This window comes from Trifolium pratense, linkage group LG6 (genome assembly GCF_020283565.1).
Source record: "Trifolium pratense cultivar HEN17-A07 linkage group LG6, ARS_RC_1.1, whole genome shotgun sequence".
In the NCBI taxonomy this organism is placed as follows: Eukaryota; Viridiplantae; Streptophyta; class Magnoliopsida; order Fabales; family Fabaceae; genus Trifolium; species Trifolium pratense.
This window is the reverse complement of record NC_060064.1, coordinates 3449604-3466345: the sequence shown is the minus strand read 5'-3', so window position 1 is coordinate 3466345 and position 16742 is coordinate 3449604. Positions and strand designations below refer to the sequence as shown.

At 32.7% G+C, this 16742-nt stretch overlaps 1 protein-coding gene across 3 annotated transcripts; it reads left to right on the top strand.

Moving 5' to 3' along the window:
* The first annotated feature begins 1473 nt into the window (after window positions 1-1473).
* On the top strand, window positions 1474-14731 carry LOC123891066. 3 transcript variants are annotated; one of them, XM_045940851.1, is made up of 20 exons: window positions 1474-1646; window positions 1730-1980; window positions 2683-2800; window positions 2885-2967; window positions 5017-5225; window positions 5314-5428; window positions 6105-6187; window positions 6756-6956; window positions 7104-7463; window positions 8318-8489; window positions 8767-8958; window positions 9120-9326; window positions 9415-9507; window positions 11161-11375; window positions 11458-12015; window positions 12131-12211; window positions 12312-12397; window positions 13023-13730; window positions 14101-14251; window positions 14339-14731. In XM_045940851.1, exons 1-20 carry the CDS (start codon window positions 1490-1492, stop codon window positions 14400-14402), a joined length of 4104 nt encoding a protein of 1367 aa, XP_045796807.1. In that variant the 5' UTR covers window positions 1474-1489; the 3' UTR covers window positions 14403-14731. The 3 variants fall into 3 exon arrangements, with proteins under 3 accessions (XP_045796807.1, XP_045796808.1, XP_045796809.1); XM_045940852.1 differs by lacking the exon at window positions 1474-1646 and having other exon boundaries at window positions 1847-1980; window positions 2680-2800; XM_045940853.1 differs by lacking the exon at window positions 1474-1646 and having other exon boundaries at window positions 1847-1980; window positions 2680-2800; window positions 5001-5225.
* The last annotated feature ends 2011 nt before the right edge of the window (window positions 14732-16742 follow it).

The window sequence follows — 16742 nt, the reverse complement described above, 5'->3', positions numbered from 1 at the left end:
CTTGTAGCAGTCAAAATCCCTAACACAAGTTTGAACCAATTGACCCCAAATCGGATAAACACCCGCCCGCGTTCACAGCTCTGACGATCGCAACCCGCTCCATCATCTGCGATTCCACCCACTGAAGAGCATCACGAAGCCCCATCGCTTCTGCTAGCGCTGCATCTTGCGATCCATTATACACCATCGCTTCTGCTAGCGCTGCTTCTGCTGGCGTGGCTTAAGAGAGGGATATGAGAGATTTTCAAGTGTTTACCTTGTTCCTAATGGTATTAGGAAGCCATAGAAGGAATTGCATGTGATTTTGGAGCATGGGGTAATGGGTTTATGGAATTGAAGTGAAGGTGTTGATGTTTGAGAGACAAGGGCGTGAGAGGGAAGATGAGAGTTCTGAGAGTTCGCGGAGAAAGAAAAATAAGAGGTGGATAAGTAATCTAGGCTAAGTCTTGCTAAAAAGAAGTGAGGTCCACAAGCTAAGTTGTTTTAAGTCGTGAAAGAGTCTTATTGATTTAATTGAACACTTTCTAAATTAATTATCATTACTATTAATTAAAATGGGATGTTACAATATAAAGAGTCAGGATTGTTGGCACCAGATGTTAAAGTTTAGTTTGACATCAAATCTGATCCGTTCATTTTCTTTAATCTAATGGACTATATTTAATCATTTAACTCCAATTTGTAATCCCTGAATTGGTAACTCTCTAGTCATTATTGTTATAGAACCCAGATAAGAAAAATGTGCTTTGCTTTATTTTTATTTTTTTATATAGAAATGTCGGTTTACTTTCTATTATCTTCTTAACAACAACATCAATAAAAAATCGTCAAAGAAAAACAAAAACAAAACTCTAATGGAACACATACAAAACTTTAATCAAATCACCAAACGTAAGCTCAACTAATAGATATGTTAATTGAATTTTTGTGCAAGAAAAACACTTCCCTTGCATAATTCAAAATTGATAAATAATTTTTTAATTCATAGTTTTTAATATCCAATCGGAATATTGACATCTTCCATTGAATAAGTCTTAGAACTTGTAATTGTTTTGAGTATGAATGTGGAAATTAAAGAAACTTTTTTATCAATACGTGAAAGTAAAAATCTACGACTATGGAGAGATACCACATGAGGAGAGAGAGATAATGGTGAGGAGTTTTAGAAGGAAAACAATATCTGCATCTTAATTAAAATCATATCTTTTTTATTTTAAGCAATAATTGTGTGTTTTATGGAATAAAATTGTTATTAATTGAATAAATACAAACATTTGGATTAAACAAAATAACGGATGAGATTTGGTGTCAAACTAAATTTTGACACCTGGTTTCAACGGATCATGACTCATATATAAATAGTTGGATCATGACTCATATATATATATATATTTTTATTTTTATTTTTTTCAAAAAAAAAAAAAATTTTTAGCGAAGCGTTAAATATTTGTTAAACCCTACTTTCTCACATCACAGTGTATCGTTAACGATGCAAATCGATTCAGCGAATGAAGCAACAATGGTGATGGAAGAAGAAGATCAACGCTTAACTGAATGGCGTCTTCATCCTGGCCCTTACCTTGGCGACATCTCAGCTCTCTGTTTTCTTCATCTCCCCAATCACTCTCTTCCTCTTCTTCTAGCTGGTATTCTTTTCTTCCCATCACTTTCAATTCCAATTCAATAATCTTTTATTATTCATTTGCTTCATTCTACTTCAAAATTATAGGTTTGGGTTCGGAAATTCTGTTATACGATTTAGAACTTGGAAACATAATGAAATCGTTTTCCGTTTTCGACGGAGTTCGTGTTCACGGGATTACTTCTAGTTCTGAATCTGTAATTGCTGTGTTTGGAGAAAAAAGAGTTAAACTGTTTACTTCTACTTTTGAAAATGATGATTCTGGGAAGCCACTGTTAACGTTGATTCATTCGTTGCCGAAATTTGGTCACTGGGTTTTGGATGTTTGCTTCATCAAGGTGAATAATACTCACTCATTTTCATTTCTTAATGAGCTGTGATGTTTTTGACTGGAGTAACAATTTTCGACAATAATTTGGATGATTAACGCTCTTAAAATACTTGTTTATTTACATTAGGTGATTAAGGCTGAGACATTCAAAATTATGGTTAATTGCGTTTAGTGAATAAGGTGATGGAAATTCGGGGTCAATGGTGTTCAAAGTTATAGTGAATGATTAATGCGTTACAACACCTTGTTATATTTATTAACTAACTAACTAACTAACTACTATCTCAGTCCCAAATTATAAGTCGTTTTGACCATTTTATACAAATTAAAAATGTAATTAATTTTGTATGAAAAAGAGAAATTTTGAGTTTTTTTACAAAGTTATCCTTCATTTTATGGTAAGGAAAGATAAATTAAGAGTTGAAATTAGAGAGAGTAATAAATAGTTAAGGGTCAGGTATAATATGAAAAGTAGCATTAAATGCTTCATTAGTATTGTAAAGCGACTTATAATTTGGGATGAATTATTTCTTTCTCAAAGCGACTTATAATTTGGGACGGTGATCAAAATTGTTGTCAAATTTGTGTGTGGAAATATCATTTTTGTTCTGAATAATGAATGCTTCTTTTGTTCCAAGTTCAAAATTGTGTTTTTAAAACTTTTATTTATTGATTTTTTTGCTGCTTGCAACTTGCCACTTGGTAGTAGGGTTGTTTACCTTGTTCGAATGTGGAGAGTGATTTTCTGGCTATAGGATGTAGTGACAATTCAGTTCACGTATGGGACATTTCCAGTTCTAAAACTGTTCTCAAGGTTCAATCACCAGGTTGGTTTCAATTTTACTATATGGGATTGGTTTCATTCTTTATTTTTTGTACCTAATGAGATACTATTTGTCTTTGGATCATAGTACAATGCCTTCTGTACACAATGAGATTATGGGGTCACAATCTTGACGTTCTCCGTATTGCATCCGGTACAATATTTAATGAGGTGAGGAATCTACTGATACTTGATGTTTGTTCGTTGTTCACCTTGTAAATCGTGTTGAATTTGTCTTAAACATTCTGCTTTAAGTTTCTCTTTGATTCTGATTCTCCCCAGAATAGTCTTGTTGAGTCATAACTATAGAGAAATCATGATCTAGATCTCTGACTCAGCTTAAGTATTTCCTCATACTTTACCAAATGGAATTTCCTTCCCTAGACCTTCTGTCCCCAAGAAAAAGTTTGTGAATGCTTCGTGTCCTAAAATGTTAACAAACGCGGTTTATGGAAGAGAGGCATACCATAATCAAGAAATTTGGGATCACGCTTTTGATGAATGTCAAACAATGGTTGGAAAGATACAGCCATTTCCTTTTTATGCAGTCTAAAAGACTCAAATATTGAAAGTCTTACATGAAGATCCAAGATGGATGTGTCATAAGAGGTGAACATATATCACTCGTTAAACCATTAGTAATTTAAATTCCCTCATTGCCTCCATTTATGGTGACATTTTCACTATCAATTACCTTGATTTTGAGCCCAGAAGCCTAATAACAGATTAAATAATCTCTGCCTGCTTTCAAATTCGGTATTCTAAATCTGGCTTCTGCCGCTCCAGTAAGCTGGTGACAGGAAAAACCTCCATAACAATGATTGAACAAAGTCCTTGTACATGCTGATTGATAATATATTCATAGTCATAGACTAGTAAATCACTCGCACTGCAACATAATTGGTGCTGTACACATAATATATATGACACTACATCAGTTATGTTTGGTCTCAATTTTCTGCACTGTACATATATACACGCTTTAATGAAACTTTTAATCCGTTTGGCCCGACTTTTTTTTAGCTTTTTATTCTCTTTAAAATGAGAAGTTGGGCCAAACACATTTTTAATAAAGCTCTTAACCATAAAAAGCAGCTTTTTTTCAATGTGCAAAATTGAATAAAAAGAGCTTCTAGGAGAAGAGGATGAAACCTACTTTTGGAAAAAAAATCCGGAGCTTATTTTTTCTTTGGACTCCCTTCGATTCCCTGTGGCTACATTTCTTTCTTTTTTCTGAATTGTTTATATATTATTACGCTCACGCAACAATATTTGTTTGCCACAAACAATAAAGTCATATTGTCCTTAAAGTCAGCGAAACTTTTTCTTTTAACTAAACAAATTGATACATTCACACAATTGTCTTTTTTAAAATATATTATCAACTTTATTTGCATGCTATACATGGTTTTTTTTTCTTTTCTATGAATATACACTAATTTTCTTTAATTTTATTAAACTAATATTTTATAATATATATGTGAAACTGCATCATGTATAAATTGATTTTTATCGTTAGATAAACAATTACATTGTTTTAAAACAAAAAAATTAATGATATGGGAATAGGAGGACTGATTGTGCGTATCGAAGAAAAGATTAGTTGTTATTATTTTTTTTAAGTTTGTTTTGATTGCAGTATTAGTTGTTATTATATATATATATATATATATATATATATATATATATATATATATATATATATTTTAAATTGTTTGTATCTTTCTAATCGGGAATGATTTGTTAAAGTATTTTAATATCAGTAAACTCTCTTTAGATAATTTCTCTTTGATGCAATATTTTTCGAACTCTTTTTTATATGATAGTTTATGAATTTTTATTCATACTTATCTTTTATTTTTAAAATATTCATTTATTTATACGATTGATTGTCCTAAAAACTTAAGCTTTTAAAAATATATTTTACTAAACAATTTTTAACTTAAAAATAACTTTGAAGCTAAAAACACAACAATTACCAAACAACTTTTAACTCTTTCCTAAAAGCTCTTATTTTCACTTTTGGCTTTCAGATAGCTTCTAAGACCTAAAAAAGTCAGGCCAAACGGACCCTTTATGTTTGGTCTGTACATATAGTTATTGTATTGTAATTATTTTATACTTGACATCATCCTTGTAAAAATTTCTTTCTGACCTGTTGTTTAATGTGTCCACCTTCCGATTTTCTTTTAATTACTCTAAAGAGTTTGGTTCGGGCAGATTGTTGTTTGGAAAGTGGCCCCTCAACATGATAAATCTTCAAGAACTCCAGAAAACCATGACCATCAGGGCTCCAATTGCAGCTCACTAAAAGACAATCTGTATGAGGCTTTTCACATATGTAAACTTGTTGGACATGAAGGTTCAATCTTCCGAATAGCATGGTCGTCTTCTGGATCAAAACTGGTATCTGTTTCTGATGACCGTAGGTGAGTTAGTTTTTCAATTCCTATTGTATCACTTATTTATATTTGTTAGAGACAACAATACACGTCCATGATTATTTTTATAATGCAGCGCACGTGTCTGGGATGTTCCTATTGAAAGGGAAGATTCATTGTACCATGATCCCATTGCCATTGTCTTATTTGGACATAATGCTCGAGTTTGGGACTGCTGTATTTCTGATAATGTAAGCCATTCATTTCATGTTTATGAAAAACTTAATCTTAAAAATAAATCTCCATTGATATTGTTTACTCTAGTTTTTGTTCATTATATCACGTGCTCTTCCAACACCCAACGCAAATGGGAAAACCATATTGGGTCTTTTTAGTTAAAAGCCTCTCTGTAGACAGATCTATCGTCACGACTTCAGATTTTTAATGCCAATTGTCTCCCTTATTGGTGTTGCTTTCATCAAGATAAGTGGCTTAGCCACTTATTTTTTATTGGTTCACTTCACTGACCAATAACAGCATAACTGTTGTAATGTGCAGTAATATTTCTAAAGATATTCATGTGCTGCTAACTTAAAATCATTGTATCATTTTACAGTTTTGTCATCTATGTTTACTTTTTTCTACTAAGTTGTGAGCATTTGCTGACATTATCAATTATTTTTACCAACCTTCGTAGTCTTTGCAGAAAAGAATAGATTTACACATTAATGTCTTTTTATTTGTATCATGACTGTTTCATTACTATACATTCTTCACAATATGGTAAATATGTCTTCAATTATTAGCCGCAATTGTATATATTAGCCACAAAAGCATTGTTTCACATGTATTTGACAACATTAGATTTGTATTGTGTTTGTTGACCCATGCAATTGAAATATCCCTTTTTTAATAATTTTTCTGCAGTTTATTGTCACTGTCAGCGAGGATTGTACATGTCGTATATGGGGAATTGATGGTGAACAGCTGCAAGTCATTAGGGAGCACATGTAAGTTCTAAGCATGAATTATTATTGTTGTGTATTGAATTTCTAATTGCCAAGGTGTTGAATTTCTGTGGATCTGATCGGATAAATATCGGCTCTAATTGACTGTTGACTTTTTGGCAACATGTGAGCTGATTATCTAAAGGAAACAGTTTCTTGCAATATCTTGAATCCCTTGCAGTTGTAATAACTAATAACAGTTTTCATTGATTTTCCTTGATTCACTTTAATGTACTGTATGAGGTTTAAATGAACCAAGAAATTCATAACCTGAATGATGACTTTTCTTACATATATATGTTCGAATTCTATCCTTTCTAAATGCCGAAGATGATTAGAAGAGTGATTACTCACTAGTTGGTAACTGTGAACTTTTCCATTTGTATATCTTGCAATTCTTGTGTGCTACTGTTTCACAAGAGCCATAATATGTGTACTACTCGAGTTGTTTTCTCTGTTTGGTTTTTTGAGATCAAATTCTCAGTTTCATATCTTTTTAAGATTTTCACTATCTAACTAGTCAATGGAGTTTGGTGATTAATGAAATGTGTGTATTATTTTCTATGTACAGAGGAAGGGGTATATGGAGATGTCTGTATGACCCAAATTTGTCAATTGTTATAACTGCTGGATTTGACTCTGCTATCAAGGTGCATAGGCCTCATGCTTGTCTGTCCAGGGGTTTGGCAGCAGCACAATTGTCCCCTGAAAGCACAGAGATATTTTCCATTAGCATCCCTGATGTGTTGGAGCATGTTGGATTGATGGACAGGTAGGATTATTAAATTTGATGAGCTCACTTTGTATTCCCTGTAACATTACAATTTTTTAATAGATTTTGTGATACCATTGTCTATAATCAGTTGTCTTTACCATATTCCATGTTGACTAAGCCTTTTTGCCTACTTATTTGTTGCAGCAAGAGTGAATACGTTCGTTGTTTGCGTTTTTCTTCTCAGGATTCTCTTTACGTCGCTACCAATCATGGTTATCTCTACCATGCTAAATTATGTGAGGCCGGAGGCGCTCATTGGAATCAGCTTGTTCAGGTCAGCAATGGGGCTCCAATTATCTGTATGGATTTATTGTCCAAGGACTCATTTGAACTTGGATGTGGTGAGGAGGATTGGATCGCTGTTGGAGATGGTAAAGGAAACATGACAGTTATTGGAGTTACAAAGAATGATTGTACTCCTACAGTTATATCGAGCTTTACTTGGCAAGCTGAAGTGGAGAGACAGCTCTTGGGTACTTATTGGTGCAAATCTTTGGGATGCAGGTAATGAATAATGTTATCTTATCTTTCAATAATTTCATCTACTTCTTGACAAGATACTTTGAGCTTAAACCATGCACAGATAAGTTATGCAAGTTGGTGCGGTGTGAACCAATTCTTTTGTACTCACTGCCTGATAAATTTCCCGGCCCCTCTATCAAAATGCGTCTAATTCATAAAGAATCTCCCATGTTATCCACACATTATGAGACTTACCGGGGAAAAGAAATAAACCTATTGCTAGTGTAGTGTAGTTCAAGCCATCTCTCCCTATTTGGCTGACTAGCCATTAAGATCATATTATGCGGCGATCAAATTGGGAGATCCTAGTGTTTTCTTCTCTTTTATAGTTTACCCCATTCAGTTTCTTATATCAGTCTCTTATTTATTATTATTATTATTATTATTATTATTATTATTATTATTATTATTATTATTATTATTATTATTATTATTATTATTATTATTATTATTATTATTATTATTATTATTATTATTATTATTATTATTATTATTATTATTATTATTATTATTATTATTATTATTATTACTTCTTTTGCTTTTGTTAGAAGATCTTAGGTTGTCTCATGGGATTAGTTTCTTAGCATAGAGTATCTTAGACTATCTCTTCAAATTAGCTTCCATGTTTCTTTGTTATTATTGTTTCCCTATTTAATTAGGATTTGAAGTCTTGTATTATTATAAGTAATGGTTATAGTTTAGTGTATTATCATTCATATCAAACCTTAATCAAGTCCTTCATCTTTTTCTACCCACTTTATCTAAACACTATAACTTGTTTCAAACTAATGAAATGAAATTTAATTTTATCATTCTTTGGTGACACAATCGTGTAGGTATGTCTTTACGGCTAACCCTAGAGGAGGATTGAAACTCTGGAGGTTGCCTGACCCTTCACAATCTAATAGTCAGATCTCCGTGAGGAATAACATTGTCTCACACGCAGCAGAGTTCATATCAAGTTATGGAATGCGGATAATGTGTTTGGATGCATGCTTGGAGGAAGAGGTATTCATCTTCTCCCTTTTTACTTTTTTTTTTTAATCTTTTTGGGGGTGAGTTATGTTTGGTATTCTTTGATGGAATCTGACTATATGCACAATTAAATTACCAATTTAACAAAAACTGCTTTTATGTAAAGGGGGGCTTGATATAATTGCGAGGAACAGTGACATTGTTCTAAAACTGCTTTTTTGTTACTTTTAATATGCAATTATAATTCATATAAATATAACTGACTTAAAAATTGAATCTCATTTGGAATTGGATATCAATGTCTTTGCAGGTCCTAGCATGTGGAGATGTACGTGGTAATATGGTTTTATTTCCTTTGCTAAAGAATCTGGTGTTGGGCACATCTGTTGCACAAGAGATGAAAATAACCCCAGTAAATCATTTTAAAGGAGTTCACGGGATTTCAAGTGTCTCTAGTGTTGTTGTGACCAAGCTTGTTTACAATCAAATCGAGATACGCTCAGTATGTTTAACTATTCATCCTTCAAATTGTGATACAATCGAATTCAGACATAAGCATTTTCCAAACAATAACATCAAGTACACAGTTAATATCAATCTGGCAAGTAAAGTTATGAGTATGCTCTATTCTAATTTCAATTGTTGACTTTTACTCATGTTCAGACCGGAGCAGATGGTTGTATATGCTATCTGGAATATGATAGAGAAATGCAGAATTTTCAATTTACGGGGATGAAACAAGTCAAAGAATTGACTTTGATTGAGCATGTTTCTGTTGATAACAACTCTGAAGATGCATCATCAAGAAGCTATGCAGCAGGTTTTGCATCTGTAGATTTCATAGTATGGAACTTAGCCAATGAGAATAAGGTACTTTTACTATTTTTTCTCTTTACTCTACTTAGTTAATATTTATCTGTTTCTGCATACATGACATCAAGTCTTATGGTATTATCAGGTGATGAAAATTCCATGTGGTGGCTGGCGGCGTCCTCATTCCTATTTTCTTGGTGACATACCTGAGATGAAGAACTGTTTTGCCTTTGTTAAGGTTTGTTTTTGCTTTGAACACTCACTATTGAAAAAATTTAGTGAGCAATTTACATTCCTTTACGCTTTATCTTTCCTAAATTACATGACATTAGGTCTTGCTGCTCATAATAAAAAATGTTACACTCTTTAAAAAAATCTTCACAGTGACTACAATTCTCTATATTTGAGATCATTTTATGTGTTTGGCTTGAATAAGAACAATGTAAATTTCATAGTCTGTATAATGCCTCACTTTTTTTTATTGGTTGAACCTAACAAGATGGACTGGATAATGTTAAATAAAATGATTTGCCTCCTTTAAAGCGGGGATGCACTTAAGAGGATCCCAATTTAGAGAATAAAGTGCAATGATAACCATTGGTTTAAAAACCAATTTTTATTGTGATAAAATACATGCATAGATAACAAATTATTAAGTTAGTTGAATCTCAACTTTTGAATTTTCAATCAATGGTTATAAATCCAGATTTAATCCTTTTAAGTACATCCTTCACTTTAAAGAAACCAAATCTTTAAAAAATGTCACACTCTTTAAAAAAATCTTCACAGTGACTACAATTCTCTATATTTGAGATCATTTTATGTGTTTGGCTTGAATAAGAACAATGTAAATTTCATAGTCTGTATAATGCCTCACTTTTTTTTTATTGGTTGAACCTAACAAGATGGACTGGATAATGTTAAATAAAATGATTTGCCTCCTTTAAAGCGGGGATGCACTTAAGAGGATCCCAATTTAGAGAATAAAGTGCAATGATAACCATTGGTTTAAAAACCAATTTTTATTGTGATAAAATACATGCATAGATAACAAATTATTAAGTTAGTTGAATCTCAACTTTTGAATTTTCAATCAATGGTTATAAATCCAGATTTAATCCTTTTAAGTACATCCTTCACTTTAAAGAAACCAAATCTTTAAAAAATGTTACACTCTTTAAAAAAATCTTCACAGTGACTACAATTCTCTATATTTGAGATCATTTTATGTGTTTGGCTTGAATAAGAACAATGTAAATTTCATAGTCTGTATAATGCCTCACTTTTTTTTTATTGGTTGAACCTAACAAGATGGACTGGATAATGTTAAATAAAATGATTTGCCTCCTTTAAAGCGGGGATGCACTTAAGAGGATCCCAATTTAGAGAATAAAGTGCAATGATAACCATTGGTTTAAAAACCAATTTTTATTGTGATAAAATACATGCATAGATAACAAATTATTAAGTTAGTTGAATCTCAACTTTTGAATTTTCAATCAATGGTTATAAATCCAGATTTAATCCTTTTAAGTACATCCTTCACTTTAAAGAAACCAAATCTTGAATAACAGTCAGTTAAATATGATTGCCCTTTTGCTATGTGCAGTCTTTAGATTTCATACTCAATGTTTAGCTCTATTTAATTATTTATTGCATCAATACATGGGTGTTGGTGAAGCCTGAGAAAGTACTAAAACTATTGCTACACTTTTAGCATCAAGTTTCATTTCTAATTTTAGCAGTAGCTACTTTTTAAGCTTTTACCAATACCCACCTTTTCATTAGGCACTGGGCCTATTTTGTCTTGGGTGGCTGTTGTTTTTGTTATCACAAATATATTTTTCAATTTATTCTGAATATCCTGGACAAATTATTTCAATATTTTCAGGATGAAATTATATATATACATAGACACTGGGTTAATGATAACGGTGGGAAGATATACCCTATGAGTTTGCATATGCAATTCCATGGGAGAGAAATACATTCCTTGTGCTTTATATATGAAGATATGCTTCTCGGAGATAATTATAAGCATGCATTATTTTCTAAATCAAGTTGGATTGCAACTGGATGTGAAGATGGGACTGTGAGATTGACTTGGTAAAACCATTTATCTCTGTTGTCTTTAGAATTCGCTTGAGTATGTCGTTAACTCCTAATGTGTATCTGTCTGTTGATTTAGGTACTCTCCAGGTATTAAGAATTGGTCCATGTCAAAATTGCTTGGTGAGCATGTTGGAGGATCAGCTGTACGATCAATTTGTTGTGTCTCAAAACTACACACCATTCCATCAGTTACAAGCAATGTACCTGGTGAGAGGAGCGAACTAATTGCTGCAAATGAGGACAAAGATAATCCAACTTTACTAATATCTGTGGGTGCAAAGCGTGTCTTAACTTCTTGGTTACTTAAAAGTAAGAGGGACAACAAAACTGATTTACTAACTGATAATCAGCATAATTCAAAAGAAGTTGATGATCAAATTTTGTCAAATTTGTCCTCTTCAATGACGTTCCAGTGGCTTTCCACTGACATGCGAACCAAATATTCAACTACACACAGATATGCAGAAAATAAAGTAGTTGGTGTTGCTGAAAATGGTTCTAATATAAAAGTTGGCGCTGAACCTGGATCACTGGTTTCTGAAGGCGGAATGATGAGCTTGGTCAGAGATCAACATGAGGATGACTGGAGATATCTTGCAGTCACTGCTTTTCTTGTTAAATGTGCTGGTTCCAGGTTATAGGAGATGCCTGATTTTTTCTTATTTGATTCTGTATTTTTTTGAACTCAAACTAATTTCACCCCCCAAAAAAAAAAGTGAAACTAAAGTTCTATTATGTATATCTTTCAGGATATCTGTCTGTTTTGTTGTTGTTGCTTGTTCAGATGCTACAGTTATGTTACGGGCTTTAGTTTTGCCCTTTCGCTTATGGTATTAACTATTATTTCCATAAAATTCTATGAGTTTTTTCCTCGGATTTCTGGTATTTCCGACTGCATATGACAACTCTTTCGCTTTTACTTGTTGGCAGGTTTGACATCGCATTACTTGTTCCTTTATTGGCACCTGTTTTGTCACTGCAACACATCATCTTTCCCATTCGTAGGCCTTATAAAGGTTTGTCTGGCACTCCATTTCAGTGTTTGGTTGCGAGAGTTGTGGACCACCTAATCCCTTCCTTTTTTCACATTGATGTAGAAGTTCTGTTGTAATACTAATATAGAATTCTTTTGAAGTCTGTCTCTTCATAATTTAAGTCTCTTCATAATTTAAGGTGGCAATTACCTGTCGCCTAATATCACAATTAATGGTGAAAAGACTTGATGTATGATGCACTCATCACCCAAGCCTAAATTGAAAGACTGTCTCAATGTTTTGGTTTTACTTATGATCATTTTTTTTTTGTCTTAATCATTGGTTCCTGGGGGAAAGGGGTTCTGGTGCCAGAGTTCGGTCGGGAGGTAAGCCCAATCACTTGGTTTATCATGGCTTATTTTAATAGACCAAAGGCAGTACTATAAAATAAAATAGTTTGATAGGTACCTCTTTAGTGCGTCCGTCTCATGGAGAAATTGTCTCCATCTTGTTTCTTAGTGTATGAAATGAAAGATATTATTTGTTAAGATGAATGCCTTATTACTTTCTCATACTTCTTAAAATATGTAGAAGAATAAATTTAAAGGTCCTATATATGTTTATGATCTATTTCCCTGCTTTAATATGTATAAACTTTCTTTTGCAGATAACATACAAGTTGGAAATGGTTACATTGTGATTAGTGGATCTACTGATGGGAATGTTACATTTTGGGATCTGACTGACAGTGTGGAAGCTTTTATGCAGAGAGTTTCAGTTTGTGATGTAGAGAAGCTTTTTGACTGTCAAAAACGACCACGCACGGGGAGAGGGAGTCAGGGTGGTAGACAGTGGAGATCTTTAAGAATTGGGTTATCAAAGAAAAGACAAGATAACAATTTGGCGACTTCAAAAGCAAAAAACAATGATGAAAGCATCAATTCTACTACAAATGGGACCTCTTCAGTGCCAAATAAATCTGAAGACAGCAATATGGTTTGTTCTCAAGCTATGCATACAGCTTCCCCAGAGTTAGAAACTAAGACTGATGATTCATCAGTGGAAATATGTGAAATACAGTCTCTACGCCTTTTAAAAAATGTTCACCAATCTGGTGTCAATTGTCTACATGTTTCAGAGATAAAAGGTGGGCAAAATAATGATACTTGTTTGTACAGCATAGTTAGTGGGGGTGATGATCAATCAATTCATCATCTTGTGGTTGAGTTATCACCTAAAACAATAACTGTAACACATTTGGTCACTGAACCTGAATATATAAAGGACTCCAATTTTCTAAATCAGAGTAGAAACTACAATATCAGATTCTTAAATTCTGAAAAGTTTCCTTCGGCCCACAGCTCTTCTGTGAAAGGTAAATCCACACAATTAAATTTCTCTATCTATCTGTCTATCTACCTGTCTTCACTGTTTATATAATGCTTTGTTGGTTGTCTCTACTAATTTTTTCATTTACTTCATCTAGCTTTTTGTCCCCCTGGGAATCTTAAACCTATTTATCCCCATAGAATGTTCCTTGTTATAAGAATTTCTAATGCAAATTTTCTAGAGATTTGCATCTGCTTTTCTTCTGCTAAATGATAAAATGTTAATGGTACTTTGCAAACCAAATCCATTTGAATCACTATCAAATTGAAGCTTAGTATATAAAGTTGGAACTTTTAGGATATTTTTTAATAAAAGTTTTTCAGTTTTGCATGACTATCAACCTTTATTTTATGAAGGTGTCTGGACGGATGGATCTTGGGTGTTTTCGACTGGACTTGATCAGCGGGTCAGATGCTGGCATCTTCAGCAGAATAAACTAATAGAACGTGCACACCTAATAGTTAGTGTGCCGGAGCCAGAAGCATTATCTGCTAGGGCTTATAGCAGGTGATTATTTTATGAGTGAATGACCGGGTTGAGTGATGAATATATTATAATGTTCTTTCTCTTAACTCTTGATCGCGTCTTATTCAGGAATCATTATCAAATTGCTGTTGCTGGAAGAGGGATGCAAATAGTGGACTTCTCAGGATGCTAACATAACTGATGACTGGTGTGTGGATGAAGTGATTGTTGTTATTTTATTCAATTTTTACATCAGAATAATTTATGGAGGTGCAATTTGTTCAACCTCGTAAAGATGTATCTATTCTAGTCCTGCTGCTGGTATTCACTACTAGTAGTATTCGCAAAGTTTTCTGTGGTTGATCCATGCCTCCGAAAATTGTATTGGTATCAGTGTAGTTGTTCATGTACATCTATTGATGTTGGGAATCTGCAATATGCAATCCAATTTTATTTATATTTAACTGTAACTTGTACTATAAATTATTTTAAAATTTTAAAATTATTTTAAATTATTTATATCGTGCTTATCACTTTAATTTAGCAGCACAATTTTAAATAGTTTGTTTGTCTTGATGTCATAAGAGTATTGAAAACAATATGACGTCCGGTCATTTTTATAAGAGACAATTGAGTCAACAAAAGTTGATGTAATTGGTTCATAATATAATCTAAATACATCGATTTTTGTTGACACGACTGTCTCTTATAAAAAGAACCAGAAGGAGTATATATGAGGTAAAAGTATTGTGGGTATTTTTTTAATATAAATCTCATTTGTCTTTCAAAATGATAAACAAATATATGACGGCAAGGTGTGGTTGGCTGGTGATAGCAATAGCAAGCTGTGCTAACTTGTCTTCTACATATGTATGTAATAGTATACACGTTTTTGCATTTATGATGTTTAGGTCCAGAATAGCATATCTCTTGTTTTAGATTCAGCCTTATGCATTGAAAAGTTGCAACTGCCTCATCATAATCAGCTTATGTTATCCAAGTGAGGTATGTATGGATCTAAAATACTACCAATTACAGCTGTATATACCAATTCAGGATTGATGCAGCTGTACAATGAGGTTGGGAATCTTTCACACACAAATTGTAAAGTTCATATTCCTACCTCTTGTTAGTTGCTTTTATTTTTTGAAAAGATTTTCTCAAGTGTATACATGTGGTGGTGGCAGGCCTACTGTTTTTTCAAGCTTAGAAAGGAAATTTACCGTTAATTTTTTTTGTTGTCAAATTGCAAGTGACTAGATTTACAAATTTTTCCTTTAAAAAAGAAAAGAAATTATATAGTAGATATGTGTGTAATTATATAGTAATATGATTAATTAAAATCCAAAAAAATGTGTTTTTAAGTAAAGTGACTAAACATGAAGAAAAAAAATATATGATTTGATAATCAAACATGTTTTTATATCATTTGTGTTTGACACTTGACTTTCTAGAACTTGAGTCTGTGAGTCTTTTGCAAAAAGTTCAAAAAATCATGCATAACATTGTTGTGTTCAAAAGATTATGAATATTGATTTTAAGATAATTGGTTTTACCATTCAAAAAGAGTATCGACATTATCTATTTGTCTTTCATTTTTGTGTAATTATTCTATATTTATTAATATATTGAATATTTTTATTTGTAAAAGAAAAAGGTGAAATATAATTAGTGATTGATGAGTAAGTAAGAGAATTATAAAGAGAGATGAGTGTAAGAACTAAGAATTACAGTGCATGAAAAGTAGAATTATTTTTTCTCTCTATTTTAGTTGCACGTCACAATTAAAAAAGAGAAAGAAAACAAACACATCCCATAATGCACGTAAGAGATGTTCTTTCTCTTTACTCTGATTCTGTTTTAATTCTTTATTTTTGCTTTTGGGTAAGGGTCACAACTGCACATGATGATCTATTTCGTTTGATGAAAGGAAAGAATATCGTGTTACACTGAAAATCAAAACGGCCTCTCTAATCCTTCAAGGGGTCAAAATGAGCTATTGATCATCGAGAGTTCATTAGTATGGAGAATCAAGCTATTGAGAGTTTATTTTTACTTTTACCCATATATTTTTCTTATAAGTATTTATCTTACGTACACTCACAATAAAACGGAGAATCAAGTGATGAAACAAGAATAATGCTAGCAACACACTCTTTAACAAACACACTCTTTTTTATTGGTTGAAATTCACGTGGTCCCATAAAAGATCATACATACCTAATATGTGTATTTTTTTGGTTTTTCACCACCGGTTGAATCTGGTTCGGGGGTCAGTTCTGGCATCAAGTGGTTCCAGCCCCCTCCCGATCGCAGTTGCGGGGGATCGAACCGTGGTCCTCCCTACCAAGTTCAGCGTCAATCACCACTAAACCAACTAACGATTGGTAATACCTAATATGTGTATTGCTAGCTCTTGAAGTAATGAATGACATAATAGGACTATAATCTGAGAATATAGAGATATAAACCCCATGTAATGTGTGAAAGAAAGAAAAAAATTCCGCCGTTATTTTGACAATTATTAATATCG